The 21,995-nt window shown below is 38.2% G+C and overlaps 2 protein-coding genes across 2 annotated transcripts; both read right to left on the bottom strand.

The window, feature by feature from the left end:
* Positions 1-5,416: 5,416 nt before the first annotated feature.
* LOC311623350 (olfactory receptor 7E24-like) lies at positions 5,417-20,879 on the bottom strand (the record flags this gene model as incomplete). Its single annotated transcript, XM_084885352.1, has 3 exons — positions 5,417-5,523; positions 7,044-7,497; positions 20,739-20,879. 3 exons carry the CDS (start codon positions 20,877-20,879, stop codon positions 5,417-5,419), a joined length of 702 nt encoding a protein of 233 aa, XP_084741478.1.
* Positions 13,748-14,680, bottom strand: LOC311623544 (olfactory receptor 7E178-like; the record flags this gene model as incomplete). The annotated part of the gene is made up of 1 exon (XM_084885741.1): positions 13,748-14,680. One exon carries the CDS (start codon positions 14,678-14,680, stop codon positions 13,748-13,750), a length of 933 nt encoding a protein of 310 aa, XP_084741867.1.
* Positions 20,880-21,995: the final 1,116 nt, after the last annotated feature.

A 21,995-nucleotide genomic window follows, 5' to 3' on the forward strand; every position in this document is an offset into this window, starting at 1 on the left:
TCTCAATTCTGGGAGGAAAAGCCACACATATGACTCTTAACTGGGACTGACAGCATGTATAACCTTGAGGGTTCAATGCACAGAGCTCATAATTAGTGAGGTTGGTCCAGGTTTAATTGACCTCTCAGGACTAATATTAATTAACAAAGAGAAAACAGAGAATAGTGAATGTATGTAGGAAGGTCTGCCACTTCCCTTTTCTCAGGAGACAGCACATCTGTACACTTTGCTTCTGACTTCCAATTTCAATAATATTAATTTAGAATACAGACATTTTTCAATTTATGACCTTTTGACTTTGACATCTGCAAAATCATTGTTTTAAACTGTAAATTAGGGACAATTAGGCCTTCTTTAATAAGAACCAATAATTATTTTCATTTTCTTCATTATGACTTCTGTCTTTAAAAGGAAGAGTCTTTTTCTCTATTTTAGGTTTTATTTCTCAATACATAGAAGTATTGCATATTGAGGGTTGACTGGGTGCAATGTGCTGTTTGCAGCACAATACATTTCTGATCTCTTTTTTCACTTCTTTTTACTTGAACTTTTTGGGTATGACATTGATTAATACAATTACATAGGTTTCAGATGTACTATTCTAAACTATGTCACCTGTATATTGTATTGTTTGTTCAGCAGCCCAAATCAAGTAAGGGATTTTTTTTTGCTTATTTAAATGAAAGTCCAAGTTCTGATTTTTCTCATTCATTGATGTTTTGGATACAATAAAAACCTACTGACTTTCTCTTAAATTAAGCAGGGTACCCAACAAGAGTGTAATCAAAGTATTAACTAGGGCTGTAGTCCCCTCAAAATTTTCTGTGTTCATCTATTTCCAATCACAATCACTTTTGGAAGGAAGGAGTTCCTTGTGGGCTGTTGGCCAGAGGCCTTGCTTAGTCCTCTACTTCATGGGCCTCGCACAGGGAAGCTCATGCATGGCTGTGGCTCCCATTAGTACAGGTTACAAGAGACAAGGGCCAGAAATATAAAGCCTTTTTGTACCCTGATATCAGAAGAGACATCTCATCAGTTTTGCCATGTTGTGTTGGTTGGAGGCAAGTCATTAGGCCCAAGATAAACTCACCAGGATCATTCTCCACAACAGCCTGAATACAGGACCAGATGTCATTCGATACATACTGGAATCAGCACACCATGCAGGCCTCACCCTCTATCAGAACATTGGTCTCTAAGCACCACAACTCTGGAAAGATGGCTCTGCTTCCCAGATAGTCCACAATCCATCACACCACGATGCTCTCAGCAAAATGTTTGTCAGATAAACTGACACATGAGTAGAAATTGCCTCTGTTTTGCTAACCCACTATGTTCTCTCAGGACACACAGTCAAAAAAAAAAAAAAAAGGCCAGCATGGTTTTCCGTCCATCACCAGGGTCCCTCACATCAATCTGCAGCCATTCTGTGCCCAGATTCAACAAATGTCTTCAATGGCTTCTGATTTCTGTCATTAGGAAGACTTTAACCTATTCCAGGTTGAACTTTTCTTTAGCTTTGTGTCCACAGATCCTAAAATTTATATAGTGTGTTTTGCGCCTATTTCGTTGTTGTTTTTTTTCCAATTGATAACTTAAGTATGCCAATGATGGTACTTTGCAACATCCCCCATCCTACTCATGCAGTCCTCGGTCTGTCATTAACTGATAGGAAATCAAAAGTGGCAAAACCAAGATGGTGATGTAGGAGACACAGGCCTCTGTTACCAGGAAAAAATCCACAATTAGATCCATGAACAAAAGCAGATCTGGAAGACTCAAGGGTCCACTTATGGAATGTCAGCAACACAGTAGAACAAAACACCTGAGAATAACCACACAAAATGAAGCAAAGACCAGCTTCATAGTTCCTGCATCATGCTATCACCCAGTCCCCAATATTGTGCAACAACAGGCAACTCCAAGGTAGAAAGAGTTGTTAACCTGGTGGAAGGAGGGAAAATAGAGTAAGTAACTCATTTACTAAGTCTTTTAGTGCCCCATCGGAAAGACCTGTTTTATTTCACTCCACCCAGAGAATGTCAAAGCTTAGACACCATGACACAGCTAAACGCACAGAAGATCAGAAACATGGACAGGAAGAGCAGGGATTTCCACAATGGGATGTAGGAATGGATTAAGATTGGACACAGACACCAAAGGTACATAATCTAGGGCCAGAAATAAACCAGTGCATACCCAGGCAGCTAATAGTTGACAAAGAGACTCCATTGGTTCTCAATCTAAGGAACTTCCAAGTGGAATATTGAATCAGCCCCCTTGCATGGAAAGCAGGGAGAGTCCACAAAAAATTCCCTACAGATCGGGAGGAGGTAGTTTTCTTAAACCAGTGAATTTATAGTAAGGCTCGTCTTGGGTGGCCACAAGACAAGTAGATTGATAAACCTTCCCACCAAATCGTAAAATTTTGTATACAATAAGGCACTAACTGGGTTCAGTGATGTCTAACATCTAGATGATCTCAACAAAACATAACTATCTCAAGGCTATATCTTTGGGCCATCATCTTGAGAAGGATAGGCAAGTGAAAGGAACATTCCAAAGAAGAGTCTCTGATTTTCTTGGTCCAGCTCTTGGGTCCACTCACAATCACATCTTAATGAATACCTCCAACTGACTGAGTCATCAGTGTTTATAAAACTCCCCAGAGGGTTCCACTAAAATCCACAATAAAAAACCAGTGAACTGTATCCTCAGAAATTACTTGAATACATAGATTGGAAAAATGCATAATGTGTATGGAAAGTACCATAAAGCCCTGCGAAAGAATGATGTGTATATATATATATATATATATATATATATATAGAGAGAGAGAGAGAGAGAGAGAGAGAGAGAGAGAGAGAGAAAGAGAGAGAGAGAGAGAGAGAGAGAGAAACACCAATTCCCCTTTAATGAAAAAATATTTCTAATTTTAAAAATTAAGAAATAACTAAATATTTTATTTAATATTCTTTTATTAAAATACAGTGCTAGGTAGATATTACCTTTGTTTTGAGTACTTGTAATACTGCCTAAAAGACAGGATTGTGTAATAATATAGATTGTAACTGAAAGTTGAATATTCATAATAAGAAAATATTTTTATGTGATGTTTATCTACAGAACTTTTACCATTCTTTGGTTTTTGGTCTCTCCTTCATTTCAATAAGTGATTACTTAAGCATGAGTGTTGTCCTTAAAAGTCATTTGGAAGTTCTTTTTCAATTAGTACTAGTTTAAAAATTTTTGTGGAGCCTCCATATTATTTGTTATAATGCCTATAGGATATTTATTCACATCAACAGTGTACCAGGACTCCCTTTTCTCCTCATCCACACCAACTTATCACTTTTTTTTCTTAATTTATCTTTATTGTTAAAAGTAATACAAATGTCATCCTTTTCTCCCTATTGACCCTCATGTCCCCTAAACTCCTTTCTCCTTCTCCAGGCCTTCACTACACAGTTGTCTGTGTCCATGGATTATGCATATAAATTATTTGGTTACTCTTTCCCCTCCCACCCCTACATTCCCACCTTTCATCTGAGATTTATCAGTCTGTTTCATGCTTCTATGTCTCTGGGTCTATTTTGTTCATCAGTTCATTGTGTTGATTAGATACTACATATTTCTTTTCTATAATAGCCATTCATAGGTGTGAGATTATGTACTATTGTGATTTTTAGTTGCATTGCCCTGATGGATAGTGATGTTGAGCACTTTTTCATAAATGACTGTTAATTTTGTTTTTCTGATCATAATCCCTCCTATTTATAGTTGAGGAGTTTAGCATTGGGGAAGTCCCACTGCCAGGGTTAAGACCAAGACTACTTATCCTGTATCATAAAAGCCTAACATGCTAAGTGTGTGACTGTTCTTTCGACTGTTCAACCAATCACTATGAGACACATGACCATCAAGATGCAGATGTTCTGACCGGTGGGTTAGCTTGCTGCTTGAGTCAGGCCAATTGGATTGGCTAGATGAGCCAGTCACCTCCTAGAGCCATCTAGCTGTCTCTCCCTGGCCCCAATCATGCAGCTGTGGGGTCCCTCAGCCTGACCTGCACCCTCTCACAGTTTGAGGCTCCTCAGGGGATATCATAGAGCCAGTTTTGCTGTCAGAATATTGAGATCAATTTTTACTCCTGAATCTGTCACTCCCTCCATGTGCAGTGTGTGGAAATCTCAGAATCTCTGAGCTTGTGTTCCTTCTTGAAATGTGCAGTCAAACTTCATCTCTAGACCATGTGTGAGACTTAAGAAAAGTTTGGAAGTTAGAAAGGGTTTGATCATTTCTTTAACAAAGGATTTTTATCATTATTAGGATAGTGTGCTATGTATGATGTACTATCTATGTCACCTGCATATTGCATTGTGTATTCAGTACCCCAAATCAAGTAAGGGATTTTTTTGCTTATTTAAATGACAGTCCAAGTTCTGATTTTTCTCATTCATATACTAACAACCTACTGATGTTCTCTTAAATTAAGTGGGGTACCCAACATGAGTGCAATCAAAGCATTAACTAGGGCTCCATTCCCCTCAAAGTTTGACTGAGTTGATCTCTTTCCAATCACACTCAATTTTGGACGGTTGGAGTTCCTTGTCTGCTGTTGGCTAGATGCTTTCCTCAGTTCTCTGCTTAATGGGTCTCTCACAGGGAAGCTCATGCATGGCTGTGGCTCCATTAGTATGGCTACAAAAGACAAGGGCCAAGAATATGAAGCCTTTTTGTACCCTAATATCAGAAGAGACATCTCCTCAATTTTGCCATGTTGTGTTGGTTGGAGGCAAGTCATTAGGCCCAAAATAAACTCACCAGGATTGTTCTCCACAACAGCGTGAATTCAGGACCAGATGTCATTGGATACATACTGGAATCAGCACACCATGCAGGCCTCACCCTCTATCAGAACATTGGTCTCTAAGCACCACAACTCTGGAGAGATGGCTCTGCTTCCCGGATAGCCCACAACCCATCACACCACAATGCTCTCAGCAAAATGTCTGGCAGATAAACTGACATATGAGTAGAAATTGCTTCTGTTTTGGTGTTTCTGCTAACGCCACCATGTTCTCTCAGGACACACAATCCAAAAAAAAGCCAGCATGGTTTCCCTTCCATCACTATGGTCTCTCACATCAAGCTGCAGCCATTCTGTGCTCACATTCAACAAATGTCTCCAATGGCTTTTGATTTCTGTCATTGAGAAGAGCTTAACCTATTCCAGGATAAATTTTTCTTGAGCTTTGTGTCCACAGATCCTAAAATTTATAGTGTGTTTGGGGCCTATTTAATAGTTGTTGTTTTTTTCCAATTGATAACTTAATTATGGGAATGATGGTAATTTGCATCCTCCCACATCCTACCCATGCAGTCCTTCTGCCTCAGAGAACTCTGGATGACTGGGTCACTGATAGGAAATAAAATGTGGCAAAACCAAGATGGTGATGTAGGAGACACCAGTCTCTGTTGCCAGGTAAAGATCCACAATTAGATCCATGAACAAAAGCTGATCTGGAAGACCTCAAGGTTCCACTTATGAAATTTCAGCAACACAGTGGAACAAAACACTGAGAATAACCACACAAAATGAAGCAAAGACCAGCTTCATAGTTCCTGCATCATACTACCACCCATTCCTCAATACTGAGCAACTACAGGCAACTCCAAGGTAGAGTTGTTAACCTGGTGGAAGAAGGGAGTGTAGAGCAAGCAACTAGTTTACCAAGCCTTTTAGTGTCCCATAGGAAAGACCTATTTTATTTCACTCCACCCAGAGAATGGCAAATCTTAGACATAATGACACAGTGATAAGCAATGAAAAAGAGCAAGGATTGGCACAATGAAATGTAGGAATGGATTAAAAATGGAAACATACACTAATAGTACAGAATCTAGGGCCAGAAATAAACCACTGCATACATAGGCAGGTAATATTTGACAAGGAGACTCCATTGGTTCTCAATCTAAGAAACTTCCAGGTGAAATATGAATCAGCTCCCCTTGAATGGAAAGCAGGGAGAGTCCAAAGAAAGCTCACTACAGATCGAGAGGTGCTAGTTTTTGTAAACCAGTGAATTTATAGTAAGGCTCATCTTGGGTAGCCCTAAGACAAGTAGATCGATATAACTTCCCACCAAATTGTAAAAGTTTATAAACAAAAAGGCCTTGACTGGGTTCAGTGATATATAATATCTAAATAGCCTGATCAAAACTTAACTAGCTCATCGGTATATCTTTGGGCTATCTTCTGGAGAAGGGTCGGCAAGTGAAATGAACATTCCCAGGAAGTCTCTGATTTCCCAGGGACAGGTATTGGGTCCACTGGCAGTCACATCGTGATGACCTCCTCTCAGTGACCCAGTCATCAGTATTTATAGAACTCCCCAGAGGATTCCAATAAAATGCACAATTAAAAAGCAGTGAACTGCATCCTCAGTAATTACCTGAATACATAGATTGCAAAACTGCAAAATGTGTATGGAAAATACCGTAAAGCTATGGGGAAAGGTGTAACATTTAAGTATCTACTAAGAGAACTGTACATTTCACCTGGATACCAGAGTTAATGCATTTATTATGCAATTATGATGATGGATAAAGGATCCCACGTTACTCTGCAATTCAATTAAAGTCAATCAAAAGAAATAAAGTTCATATGTGAAGCATGGAGAGGAATGAAACCCATGAGATTAAACACAATATGACTAAGGAAACAGTGTTCACTGGTCTACATGTTTGGTTTTACTAGATTTTCCAAGTACACTCCAAAAGGGCTTGCAGAAATATTAAGAGTAGTCTTTTCTGCTGTAGAGCCTCTAAAGGGCATTCTTAATGTCCCTGTCCCTCAGACTGTAAATGAAAGGGTTCGTTTCAGAATGGGGGTGACTACAGTGTACATGACCTAGGCCAGCTCATCCTTCCTGGGGAAGGCAACAGTGCTGATCCAAGGTAACCTCCAATAGCTGTTCCATAAAATAAGCCAACAACTGACAGGTGAGAACCACAGATAGAGAATGCTTTATACTTCCCACCTATTAATGGAACTCTCAGGATGGAGAAAACAATTTTATAGTAAGAGCAAAAGATCCCTGAGATAGGGAGAAAACCAGAGATGGTGCCAACAAAATACATGACTATGCTATTGGTGAAGGTGTCAGAGCAGGCAAGATGAAGGAGTTGAGAATGATCACAGAAGAAATGAGAAATGTTTACATCTTTGCAGCAGGTAAGCTGTAACACAATTAACGTATGCAGCTGGGAGTCCAAAAGGCTGATGAGAAATGACATGAAAACTAAACAGCAGCAGAGGCATGGGCTCATGATGGCTGAGTAATGCAGAGGGTGACAGATGGCCACAAACCGGTCATAGGCTATGACAGTCAAAAGCATGCCATCCATACATCCAAAAAGGATCAAGAAAGGCATCTGTGTCAGGCAGCCCCCATAGGAGATGACTCTGCTGTGAGTCTGGATGCCCACAATCATCTTTGGAACAGTGGTAGAAATGAAAACGATGTCAGCCAAGGACAGGCTGCAGAGGAAGAAGTACATGCGGGTGTGGAGGTGGGAGTCAGAGCTGACAGTCAGGATGATGAGCATGTTCCCCAACATGGCAACCAGGTACATGGACAGGAAGAGCCCCCAGAGCAGAGGCTGCAGTTTCAGGTCATCAGAGAGACTCAGGAGGAAGAATTGTGAGACATGTGTTAGATATTGTGGTTCTATGTAGCCAGGACTCCTTTAGAAGAGGATTGGGAAAAAGAAAATAAATAAATGAGCACACAGCATTGTAACCATATTCTGTATTCAAGCTATTTACCCCTGAGGTCATATAGCCCAGTATCTTTAGCAATATTTCTCAGTATGACAAATCCTATTTAATTAGAACCGTTTCTCTTTATTTTATTATTTTTATTGTTGAAAGCATAACAGATGTACCCTTTCTTCTCAGACACCCCCAAATTGACCCTTCCAGCCTGCCCTGCCCCCAGATGTAGGCCTTCACCACACTATAATCTTTCTTTATTGGTTTCCATGTTTTTCACCTCTTTTTGTACACATTTTACTGTTGAGAAACTCCATTGAAAACTCCAATCAGAAGAGAAAGAACATTACAGATAACAAAGCCATAATCACAGTGAAAGTCAGCTACTTCTTTAATATATATAATGCGAAACTGCCATTCCACTTTAAGGAAAAATCATTCTAATCTTAAGAAATTAAAAAGTAGCTAAATATACCTTCTTTTATTAAAATACAATGCTAGCTAGATAGTTCCTTTATTTAGAGTACTTTCAACACTACCTAAAAGACAGGATTATGTAATTTGGATTCTAAATGAAAGTTGAATATTTATGATTAGGAAATATTTTTATATGTTTTCTATCTTCAGGACTTTTACCATTTTTTGGTTTTTGGTCTCTCCTTCAAAGAAATATGTGATTATTCAAGCATGAGTGTTGCCCTTAAAGGTCAATTGGAAGTTGTTTATCAATTAAAATTTTTTGAGGAGCCTCCATATTGTTTATTACAATGCCTGTAAGATATTTATTCATACCAACAGTGTCTCAGTGTTCCCTTTTCTCCACATCCTCACAGACTTGTTACTCTTTTTTTCTTAATTTATCTTTATTTTTGAAAGTATAACAAATGTCATCCTTTTGTCCCCATTGACCCTCATTACCCCTAGACTCCTTTCCCCCTCTTCAGGCCTTCAATACACAGTTATCTGTGCCCATTGGTTATGCATAAATATTATTTGGTTAATCTCTCTCCTCCCACCCTACCTACCTCCACCTTCCTTCTGAGATTTTATCAGTCTGTTTCGTGCTTCTTTGTATATGAATCTATTTTGCTCATCAGATTATTGTCTTGATTTGATACTATATATTTTCTTTTCTATACTAGCCATTCTGAGAGATATGAGATTATGTACTACTGTGATTTTTAGTTACATTTCCCTGATGGATAGTGATGCTGAGCACTTTTTCATATATGACTGTTAGTTTTGTTTTCCTGATCATAATCCCTTCTATATATAGTTGAGGAGTTTAGCATTGGGAAGTCCCATTGCCAGGTTTCAGACCAAGACTTCTTATCCGGTATCATAAAAGCCAAACATGCTAAGTGTGTGACTGTTCTTTTGACTGTTCAACCAATCACTATGATACACATGACCATCAGGGTGCAGATGTTCTGACTGGTAGGTTAGCTTGCTGCTTGGGTCTAGCCAATTTGGATTGGGTGAGATGAGCCAGTCACATCCTGGAGCTATCCAGCAGTCTCTCCCTGACCCCAATCATGCACCTGTGGGGTCCCTCAGCCTGACCTGCATCCTCTCACAGTCTGAGGCCCTCAGGGAATGTCATAGGGCCAGTTTTGCCAGATCCCCATAGGCCAGGCCAAGGGACCCCACTGGTGCACAAATCTGTGCACCAGGCCTCTATGCCTAGATAATAGATTTTCATATCAATCCTTTCTGACACAGTGATCAAAATTCTCTTCCTTCAGCTAGCAGAAAGTTTATTATTTTGGCAGGTCACATTATGATTCAATTGACAAAAAACGCAAAAAGAAAAGTGTACATATATCTGGGCAGTATCCTCATGTGTAAAATTGAGATAATAATTGAAGCTATCTTTAAGGATTATTGTAATAAAGTTTTAAAAAATCACTTCAGGTGCTTAAACCAGTGATTCTTATTTCCAGTTGATTGATATATTTGCCTGTTGTTATTTAAAAATATACAGATACTGTAGCTTCAGCCTAGAATCATTTTATGCAGCATCCCTACATGTGAGATTCTTGGTTGTCATGGTGTGTAGCCGGGATTGAGAAACACTGCCTTAGAATACTGCCCAGCACTTAGGTAATATTCCTTTATATTACCTAATTTTATTGGCATTAATACCCACCACCCACATAAATAATACTAACATTCCACAGTATTTCCTTCAGATCTCATGTTAAAAAGAGATTTGAAACATTACCAATAAATATTGATTTTTCTTGATATCTTAACTCAATCCCATTTCTATACATGTCATTGCCAACATGCAACTAGTGTCATTGGTTTTGTGGGCATTTCTTTTTTGTCAATGTTGACTTATGTACCCATAAGCAGTTTTCTTAAAGCCTTGCCTTACTATACATATTATCACTGAAATGTTCTTCATTACCACAACATTGTGTTTCAGTCTCTTTATGCAGTAGATACATTGACCTAAACATTTTACTGATGCACATTATTATGTCAGAGAAGACTTCATTTTATTTGGTTTATAAATTTATGTCTATACATTTTAATATAACTTTAATAAACGCAAGATATATATTTAACATATATTTTTAACTTAATACATTTTATTTTTATATTAACTATTTATTTTATATTATATATTTTAAATTTTTATTATATTATTATTTATATCAGTTTCTTCATACCACAATTCCATTAAAATTCTTGCAACTCTTTGATTTCACACAAGTGAGAATTAGTATTGATACGTTAGTGGTGATTAATATTTTAACTTCTAATAATTGGTGCCTTGGCTAATCAGCAACCCCTGAAAGAAGGATGAACAGATTACTCTGACTCAGTTTGATTATGAAAGAGAGGACTAAGGGGCTCCCTAGTGGCCAGAGTAGACTCTATTACCTGCCTCATTAGGACTTTACTGGAAGTTTTATCTTTAGATACGATCATAGGGTAAGTAATTGTGGGAGGACACAGGTGTTTACATTCTCCTTAAGGCAAGGACAACCAGGGATTCAGATTATGGATTCCAGAAAACACCTGGGGGTTTGAATTCACAGATTTGTTTGGAAAAGTCAAGGTTTAATTAGAGGCCCTGTCTTCCAAAATCCCCTAAATCCCCTTCAGGTTGGAATGCCAATAAACACAGCAGGCAGCCTTCCACACACTTCCCTTTTATTAGAAGGTCTTCTTAAAAATTTCCAACCAAGTCTCTTGTGCTCCCCAACAATTTGATACATGTGCAATTTAACTAACGCCTAATTGACAGTATTTCTTGTTCCAATACAAAAATCATTCTCTATTAACTATATCCCTTTATTATGAGTGTATGCATTTGAAAGTATCTTTGAAGTCTGTTTTATAATAAACATTTCATAAGAGTTTTACATGAAATTTTCATCTTCATAGCAATTTATTTTCCATTTTACATTTCAAATGTGGACTGAAGAATGCATGACAATTTAAAGTAAACCATAAAATCCACAATGTTTCAAAATCACTGACACATTTTGTAATTCACGGGTTAACTCACTGAACCAAAATGAGATAAATCAGTTCTTTTTCCTCCCTTTCCATTGGGGACTAAGTAGAATTGAAAGAATTACTCCTTAGCTAACGTGGAGGTGACAGTGCCCTGCTGCCGGAATAAGGAGATCGATTTTTACTTCTGAATCTGTCACTCCCTCCTTGTGCAGTTTGTGGAAATCTCAGAATCTCTGAGCTTGTGTTCCTTCTTGGAAATGGACAGTCAAACTTTCATCTCTAGACCATGTGTGGGACCTGAGAAAAGTTTGGAAGTCAAAAAAGTTTTGATCATTTTTTAAACAAAGGATTTCAATCATCATTATTAGGATAGTGTGCTTACTAATAAAATGCAATTCCAAAAATATAATGCCATTTTATGGCGGAAAGGGTGAAGTGCCTCCTGCCTCAATCAGGGCAAGTATTTTTACTTATGTGTGTGTTCTTAAATGGCAAAGGAAAACTTTGGGGATCCCAAATGACCAAAGGGCAGGAGTATAGGAAAGTGACAAAGGAAATGTGAGGGTTGGCACATTCTACAATGCTATGGTAGCAGGAAAAGTGTAATATTACACTGAGCCAATTAGATACTCAATTAACTGTAGTGAGGTTGGTAGGATACATAGTGTAATGGTTAAATTAAGTGAGTTATTGAATAGTTGATCAGAAAGCTCAGACTTCTACCTCTGCAAATATATGTAGTATCTTTTAGAGAAAAATTGATATGTATAAAGATACCTCAGTATCTTATATAATAAGAACATTGTATTCAAATTACCTCTCCACTGAGAATTCAACCATGTGGTGTGTCTGCTGAGGGGAAGGGAGGGAGGTCCCAGCCAGCTGCCTGCAGCTGCTTTGGACCTACCAGTGCATGAGTTTTGTGCACTTGGCCTAAAGTATAGCATAAGAAAATAGGAGGTCAAGGATAAATTTACCATGAAAAAAGAGAAGAAATGATTGCTTTAAAGTGGAATACTAATTGAGGCAGTTACCAATGAAAGGAAAAATGTTCCCTTTGCTGATAACATGGTCCTTTGCTATCCCTGAGTAATGAAAATGAAAATAGAAATAAGTTCATTCATAATGACTTGGGAGACTTAAAAAACTATAGGCACAATTAGAATCACACAGCCACTGGAAATAACATACCACTATTTTAAACCTCAATTGTATGCCCCTGACCCAGACATAACATTACAATTGACTTTTGTTCCTGGGCTCACTTTAATTCTTCCAATTGTATATTATACCATAGCTTTATTCCCCATATTATGAGTTATCAGTGAGGATTCAGTCGAGGAAAGAGTAGCCACACTAGTCATTTTTAATAGAGATACTTTAATATAGGTATGATTAAATAGGTTTGAAACATGTAAGGCATAAATGGAAAAATATGGTAATATAATGTTATAACTGCAAGATACAGTAAGAACCACATGGGATAAGGGGCAAGGGAAATGGTTGGAAGCACCTTTTTCTTATTAACAATTACTGGAAGAATCTAAAGAGAAGACAGATGGGAAATCAGAGGCTGCATCACAGCGTAACAACTGAAAGTGCAGAAGGGTAAGTTTGGAGCAGAAAAACTATAACTTAATATCAAATTCAAAGAGACAGCTGTGGAGTGTTGAGGGAAAAGATATGTAAAAAAAATATTACCCAGAGTGTGAGTGAAGGAAATCTCACTGACTGTTACCAGGCAAGCTCTTTTCTATCTGCTCCTTTGGAGCTCTGATCACTTTAAGATCTTCAGTATCTGATAATGAAAATAAAGAACCCAAGAAATACAAGTCCTTTTTTAATAAAAAAAAAGTCAGAAAAAATTCAATAGTTCTTGGACATGTCTAAATACACATTAAAACCACCTGGATTACTATTAAAATATTATACTCTTCATTTTCCAATTCATTTAATTCTTATTGTATGATTATTAGATTCAGACATAAGATTTTTAAAGCACATCATATGCTTTCTAAATTGAAGATCAGTGACACACATTCTGCCACACACCTGCAATAATAGATTTGATTAAAGCCAAAGTTTAATAAAAAATAGCATGGAGAGAAAAAAAAATAGCATGGCCAGTGAAGTGATTGAGAATCATATATAACATGCACATTAATAAAGAGTTTTGAATTTCTACAGGATGCCTGAGTCATAGGTAAGAAATATAGAAAATTACATATTGTAATAGAATTCATTTGGGTGGTGATTTTGACATATATAGGACCCAAGAATACTCCCTTAATACCACAAGGATGTGCCCAACTAAAGTATTTTTCGATATGATAGATCAACTGGTAAGAAAATCATAAGCTGCAAAAATGCTCTGACCAAAAAGGTATGATTGCAAACTACCAATGTCTGGTTTGGAGTAATTTCCAATCCACAGAAAAAATTAATTATGAATAAATGAATAAGAAAAAAAAATCTCCAAAAGCTCATGTATTAAGACTAGGCTACTTTGTTGAGGAATTGCTGCAAGGCACTCTTAATGTCCCTGTTCCTCAAACTGTAGATGAAAGGGTTCAGCATAGGGGTGACCACAGTATACACCACAGTGGCCCCAGCAGCCTTCCCGGGAAAATGTGAGACAGCGGAACTGAGGTACACACCCAGGCCTGTTCCATAAAATAAACAAACAACTGACAGGTGAGAACCACAGGTGGAGAAGGCTTTCCACTTTCCACCTGACGATGACATTCTCAGAATGGAGGAAACAATTTTGTAGTAAGAGAAAAGGATACCTGAGGCTGGAATGCCACCAAAAATCACTGCTATAAAATAGAGGAATATTTTATTAGAGTTATCATTGCAAGCAAGCTCAAGAAGTTGAGGAGGGTCACAAAAGAAATGAGGAATTTCCATGTTTGTGCAAAAGGAAAGCTGTGAAATCATCAAGCAGTGCAGTAGAGAGTAGAAAAGGCGGATCAAACAAGACACCAGAAGCAGCAGGCTACAGACACGGGGATTCATGATATCCGGGGATTCATGATATCCAGGATAACAGAGAGCAACAAACCGATCATAGGCCATCACAGATAGGAGTGCAATGTCCAAACATCCAAAAAAATTGAAAGAAGACAACTGAGTCAGAGAGCCAGCATAGGAGATGACTCTGCTATGAGTTTGAATGTCCAGAATCACCTTTGGGACGGTGGTAGAAGAATAGCCAATGTCAGCCATGGAGAGGTTGGAGAGGAAGAAGTACATGGGGGTGTGCAGACGGGAGTCAGAGCCAATTGCCAGGATGATGAGCAGATTCCCCAGCAGAGTGACCACGTACATGGACAGGAACAGGATGAACATTAGAGACTGTAGTTCCAGATCATCTGAGAAGCCCAAAAGGAGAAATTCCAATGCACCTGTTAGATTTTGGGGCTCCATATAGCACAGACACCGTTGAGAAAATACATCAGAGCTGGTATAAAGGATACAAGCAGATTAGTGTATCAATATTTTGAATTTAAGCAATTCATAGTTTTTTCACTTAAGCACCATTCCCCTTTAATAATATTGTCTTGGTTATGATAAACATTCTTCTTAGAACTCTTTTCATATTGTATTTTTCTCCATGAGCCTATTGCTGCATGCATTACTTTGAAAAGAATGGGCTCTATAAATAAGGGGAGTAAGGGTATTTAGAGATTTTCAAATCCATAAGCACACACAAGCTTATCAATAAGCTCCTAAGGTGTGGGTGGGGTGGTGGGGGGGAGGAATGAGAACTATCTATCTTTCCTAAGAAATTGCTCCTTATTATTGTTCTTATTAGTCCAAGGACACAGATAAGATGTTAAATGTACTTTATTTTACCTAAAAGCAGCATGATTAATTTCTTTGACTAGTAGTATTTATAAGCACATGATAAGAACTATGTAATATATTGTTGAGTTCATTCTTTGTTTGTAAAAAAGAATGACATCTCACCTTTTGTGACAAAATAGATTAACCTAGAGGGTATTATACTAAGTGAAATAAGTCAGACAGAGATACACAAATACCATATGATTTCACTTGTATGCAGAATATAAAGAGCAAACTAAATAAAATAAAAACAGACTTCAGTCCAACTTAGCTACAAATCAGAAGTTCTTAAAACCTCCTCATCAGTTTCAATTAGTCATTCTGGGAAGGGTTCTTGGAGGAAAATGATGACTCTCATTCATTTCTTTAGTCCCTGGAAGTGATGAAACCCAGGCAGCAAAACCGCCACTGTGTGTCAGCTTATGGATGATGCTATGCTATTGTACACCAACAACATGTAATCAGTATTTCACAGTTTGGGTCAGTGTTTTGTTTGTGTTAGTTGCCTACTCTGTGCCAACCACAGTGTGGGTGCTGGGCAATCAGAAATAAATGAGACTCGGGTGCTTCCCCAGAGGCATGCTGCCTGGAGTGACTGGAAAGAGAAAGGATAGACTGAGTAGGTTGCCCAAATGTTTTCTTTTTCTTTTATATTAGTTTCCATATTTGATTTAACCCATTATACCAAAAACATAGTTTCACCAATATACACAATTGAGATATTTTATAATATTTTCTTAAATGTCTTCAAAATCCGGTGATTTACTAGTCTAAGGACAGCACATCTCTGTTTGGACTAGCCACATTGCAAGACCTCAATAGCCATGTGAACCTAAATTGTATAGAAAGACACTGTTCTGCACCCTGTGTTCTGTGAATAGCGTCACGCCATCCAAATCTGACTCCAGGAATCTGGGTACAAATTATATAGGAATATTTTGCTCTTTTCCTCAAATCTAAAGTAACAATATTTCTATACCCTGATAATGAGGGTTTTATGTAGGTGAAAATGGAAGCTACGTAACACAGAACTCTAAATCTAGAACAAAAAAACCCTCAATTGCATTTATTAATATTAGGTTACTCTCCTCATCACTGTCATGATCATAACCACAGCATTCAGGATCATACTGCAATGCTTAGGGAATGAAGACTTCTGGTTCCCTCTCTGGGATGGGCAGACTTTGTAAGGTAAGAATGTAGTGGAGAAGTTCAGAATTCTGCATAAATGTTCTAAAATCCCCAATGGAAAGAATAATATAAACTTCATAGGCCTCTGAGCTGTAACTTTGCTTATTGATGCCCTCCCATCTGGCTATCTTAGATGTCCTACTGCCTTATGAGGAAACAAGTTTCTCCTTAATTTTCCCTCCATCCACCATTTCCCTTGCTACTCACTGGTTTATGCTGTCTCTCTGCTGAGTCATGACCTAAATGTTTGGATCCACTGCCCTCTCCTGCCTGGTAATGAGAAGGCTGAGGCTCTGTTCTCAGGACTGGCGTGAAGACAGACTCAGCCATGGACCTCCTGAAGCAGGTCTCAATTCTGGAAGGAAGATTCCCACATATGACTCTTAACTGGGACTGTTAGCCTGTATATCTCTGGGGATTCAATGCACAGAGCTGTGGTTCTTCATACCACAACTTTGTGTTTAAGTCTCTTTATGCGGTGCATACATTGAACTAAAACATTTTACTGATGCACATTATTATGTGAGAGAAGACTTCATTTTATTTGGTTTATAAATTTATGTCTATACATTTTAATATAAATTTGATGAATATAATATATATTAATATATATTTATAATTTAATACAATTTATTTTTATATTAACAATTTATTTTATATTATATATTTTATATTTCTATTATACTATTATTTATATCAGTTTCTTCATACCACAGTTCCGTGAAAATTTTTGCAACTCTTGATTTCACACAAGTGAGAATTAGTATTGATAAATTAGTGATGATTAATATTTCCACTTCTTATAATTGGTGCCTGGCTAATCAGCAGCCCCTGAACAACCTATGAACAGATTACTCTGACACAGTTTGACTGTGAAAGAGAGGGCTAAGGGGCTCCCTGGCATTAGTGATCAAAGCAGCCTCTATTGCCTGCCTCATTAGAGCTTTATTGGAATTTTAATCTTTAGATACAATCAGTAGGGTGAGTAATTTTGGGAGAATATATATCTTTACATTGTCCTCTAGGCAAGGACACCCAGGGATTTAAATTAAGGATTCCAGGAAACACACAGGGTTTTTTTTCCAGGAAGCACACAGACTTGTTTGGAAAAATCAAGGAATAATTAGAAGCTCCACCTTCCACACTCCCCTAAATCTCCTTTAGGTTGGAATGCCAATAAACAGAGCAGGTAGCCTTCCACACACTTCCCTTTTATCAGAAGGTCCTCCTTACAACTTTCCAACCAAGTCTCTGTGCTCCCCAACAATTTGGTACATGTGCAATTTTATTTATTTATTTATTTATTTATTTATTTATTTATTTATTTATTTTAATCTTTATTGTTCATATTATTACAGATGTTCCGCTCCCCCCACCCCCCTCCATTGTCCCATCCACCAGGTTCCCACCCCACCCTCTGCCCTTTCCCCACCTATCATTGTCCTCATCCATAGGTGCACAGTTTATGTTCAGTCTCTTCCCACATCCCCAACTCCCCTTTTCCCCGAGAATTGTCAGTTCACTCTCCTTCCATAACTCTGATTCTATTATATTCAACAGTTAATATTGTTCATCAGATTTTTTAAAAAAAAAATTTGTTTTTAGATTCACTTGTTGATAGTTATGTATTTGTTGGTCATAGTTTTTATCTTTATTTACTTTCTCTTCCAAAAGAACCCCTAGCAATTCATATAATTCTGGTTTGGTGGTGATGAACTCCTTTAGTTTTTTATTTATTTATTTATTTATTTATTTATTTATTTATTTATTTATTTTATTGGTGAAGCTCTTTATCTGGCCTTCAATTCTGAGTGATAGCTTTGCTGTGTAGATTATTTTTGGCTATAGGTTCTTACTATTCATCACCTTGAATATTTCTTGCCATTCCTGTCTGGCCTGCATGGTTTCTGTTGAGAAATCAGCTGACAATTGTATAGGTGCTCCTTTATAGGTAACTACCTGCTTTGCTCTTGCTGCTTTTAATATTCTCTCTTTGTCTTTTGCTCTTGGAATTTTAATTATGCTTTGTCTTGGTGTGGTCTTCTTTGGATTCCTTTTGTTTGGAGTTCTGTGCGCTTCCTGGACTTGTAAGTCTAATTCTTTCACCAGGTGGGGGAAGTTTTCTGTCACTATTTCTTTCAGTATGTTTTCAATATCTTTCTCTCTCTCATCTTATGGGACCCCCATAATTCTGATGTTGGTTTGCTTGAAGTTGTCCCAGAGTTTTCTTACATTATCTTCAACTTTCTGGATTCTCTTGCCTTCTTGCTTCTGCAGAGGAGTGTCTTCTGGCTCTTTATGTTCAAAATCTTTGACTTGATTCTTACGATCCTCCATTCTGTTTTTAGGACTCTGCATAATATTTTTAATTTCAGACAATGTATTCTTTATTTCTTGTTGATCTCTTATTATTTCTAGTTGATCCATTTTCATATCCTCATAGGTCTCATTTATTTTATTGGCCTTTTCTACGAGATTCTTAACAACCTTATAAGTGTGGTTGTGAACTCTATATCCAGTCACTTTTTGTCCTCCATTTCTTTCGTTTGTGATCTATTTCCTTGTCTCGGCATTTTCGCAGCTTCCCTGATGGGGCAGAGTTTCAGGGTGGAGCCTACAGCCTTGGTTTCCGTTAGCCACGCCCTATGTGGCTCCTGAGTCTCAGTATTCCTCAGGGTCCTTCAGTACTAGGTGCAAGCACCTCTGAGAGTGAGGTGCCCTCGAGTTTCGCCTGCTACCAAACAGTCTAGTCTCTCCCCCAATGGGCCTGGAACTGGGGTTCAGTTCAGTTGGAAGTGGGATTGGAGGTGGTGTTCAGAGCAGTCTGGAGCCCCTGTCTCCTTCCCTCCAGGGCAATCCTGTGGCACAGCCAACCGTCCCTTCTCTGCACGCAATGTGTGTGCCTCCAGAGCTCTGCCTTTCGCTGCTCCCCCGGGGTTTCGCCTCATAGCCCAGCTCCCTCTGTTTGAGCCTGGGTCCCCAGGGTCTGGCCTAGAACTGGGGTTCAGCGCTGTTGGGTCTGGGGTTCAGCACAGTCTGGAGCTTTTATCTCCTTCCTGCTAGGGAACGCCACCCAGACACTCAGCCTCCCCCTCCTCTTCAGCTCTGTCCTCTCTGTGTATGCCACGTGTATCCATACCTTAGGCTTTTACAGCTCCTCTGCTCTTCCTTCTAGTTTTCTCCTTGCTTCTTGTTGTAGAATTTCCAGTCAGTCAACTTTCCTGTAGTTCTGGGTAATGTCCATTTTATATTTTAGTTGTATTTTATTGAAATTGTTGTGTGTGGCTGCGGTTAGGTGTTTACCTGTGTAGCCATCTTGGATCCTCCTACATGTGCAATTTAACGAATGCCTAATTGACAGTATTTCTTGTTACAATACAAAAATCATTTTCTGTTTACTATATCCTTTTATTAGAAGGATGTGCACTTGAAAGTATCCTTGAAATCTGTTTTATAACAACCATTCCACAAAAGCTGCACATGAAATTTTCAACTTCATAGCATTTTATTTTCCCTTTTGGATTTTAAAATTGGACTGTACAATGAATGACTATATATAGAAAACTATAGAATCCACAATGTTTGTGACATAATGGCCCCTGTAAATCACTGACACATTTCCTAATTCACAGATGAAACCTCTGAACCAAAAGGGGTGAATCAGTTCTTCTCCCTCCCTTTCCATTGGGAACCAAGTAAGTTTGAGGGAACCACTCTTAGATAAAGTGGAGGTAATAAAGCCCTGCTACCGGAATAAGAAGATTGATTTTAAGTCCTGAATCTTTCACTCTCTCCATGTGGAGTGTGTGGAAATCTCAGAATCTCTGAGCTTGTATTCCTTTTTTGAAATGGCCAGTCAAAGCTTCATCTCTAGACCCAGTGTGGGATGTGAGGGAAGTGTTGAAGTCAAATAAGGTCTGATCATTTTTTTTTGACACAGGATTTCAATAATTATTAGGATAGTGTGCTTACTAATAAAATACAGTTCCAAAAAGGTAAAGCCATTTTAGGCCAGAAAGGGAGCCATTTTGTAGTAAGAAAAAAGGATACCTGAGACTGGAATGCCACCAAAGATTGCTCCTATAAAATAGAGTAATATTTTATTAGTAGAAGTATCATTACAAGCAAGCTTGAGGAGCTGAGGAGGGTCACAGAAGAAATGAGGAATTTCCATGCTTGTGCAAAAGAAAAGCTGTGTAATCATCAAGCAGTTCAGTTGGGATTCCAAAAGGCTGATCAAAAAGGACAACAGAAGGAGCAGGCTACAAACACGGGGATTCATGATATCCAGGTAGTGCAGGGGATAACAGATAGCAACAAACCGATCATAGGCCATCACAGATAGGAATGCACTGTCCAAACATCCAAAAAAATTGAAAGAAGACAACTGAGTGAGGCAGCCAGCATAAGAGATGACTCTGCTATGAGTTTGAATGTCCACAATCACCTTTGGGACCGTGGAAGAAGAATAGCCAATGTCAGCCATGGATAGATAGGAGAGGAAGAAGTACATGGGGGTGTGCAGACGGGAGTCAGAGCCGATGGCCAGGATGATGAGCAGATTCCCCAGCAGAGTGACCAGGTACATGCACAGGAACAGGCTGAACATTAGAGACTGAAGTTCCGGATCATCTGAGAAGCCCAGAAGGAGGAATTCCAATACACCTGTTAAATTTTGGGGCTCCATATAGCACAGACACTTTTGAGAAAATATATCAGAGCTGGTATAAAGGATACATGCAGATTAGTGTGTCAATATTTTGAATTTAAGCAATTCATAGTTTTCACACTTAAGCACCATGCCCCTTTAGTAATATTATTGGTTATGACAAACATTCTTCTTAGAACTCTTTTCATATTGCATTTTTCTCCATGAGCCTATTACTGCATGCATCACTTTGGAAAGAATGGGCTGAATAAATAAGGGGAGTAAGGTTATTTAGAGATTTATAAATCCATAAGCACACACAACTTATCAGTACCCTCCTAAGAAAGAAAAAAAAGGAATGAGAACTATCCATCTTTCCTAACAAAATGCTATTTATTATTGTCCTTATTCGTTCAAGGACACTGACAAGCTGTTAAATGTACTTTATTTTATCCAAGTGCTGCATGATTAATTTCTTTGATTTGTAGTATTTATAAGCACATGATAAGAATTATGTAATAAACTGTTGAGTCCATTTTTTGTGTGTAAAAAACAATGACATTTCACACGTTGTGGCAGAATTGATATACGTACAGGCTATTATACTAAATGAAATAAGTCAGATAGAGATACACAAATACCATATGATTTCACTTGTATGCAAAATCTAAAGAGCAAAATAAATAAAATAAAAACAGACTTCAGTCCAACTTAGCTACAAATCAGAAGTTCTCAAAGCCCCCCATTCCGTTTCAATTAGTCATTCTGGGAAGGGTGCTTGGAGGAAAATGATGAATCTCATTCATTTCGTTAGTAACACACCATCCTTGGAAGTGATGAAAGCCAGGCAGCAAAACTGCCAGTGTGTGTCAGCTTATGGAAGATGCTGTGTTATTGTACACTAACAACATGTAATCAGTATTTCACAACATGTGTGTATGTTTTGTTTGTGTTTGTTGCCTACTCTGTGCCAACCACAGTGTGGGTGCTGGGCAATCAGAAATAAATGAGACTCAGCTGCTTCCCTACAGGCCTGCTGCCTGGAGTGACATGGAA

The sequence above is a fragment of the Pipistrellus hanaki genome (genome assembly GCF_964339955.1).
Source record: "Pipistrellus hanaki genome assembly, chromosome: 5".
Lineage (NCBI taxonomy): Eukaryota > Metazoa > Chordata > Mammalia > Chiroptera > Vespertilionidae > Pipistrellus > Pipistrellus hanaki.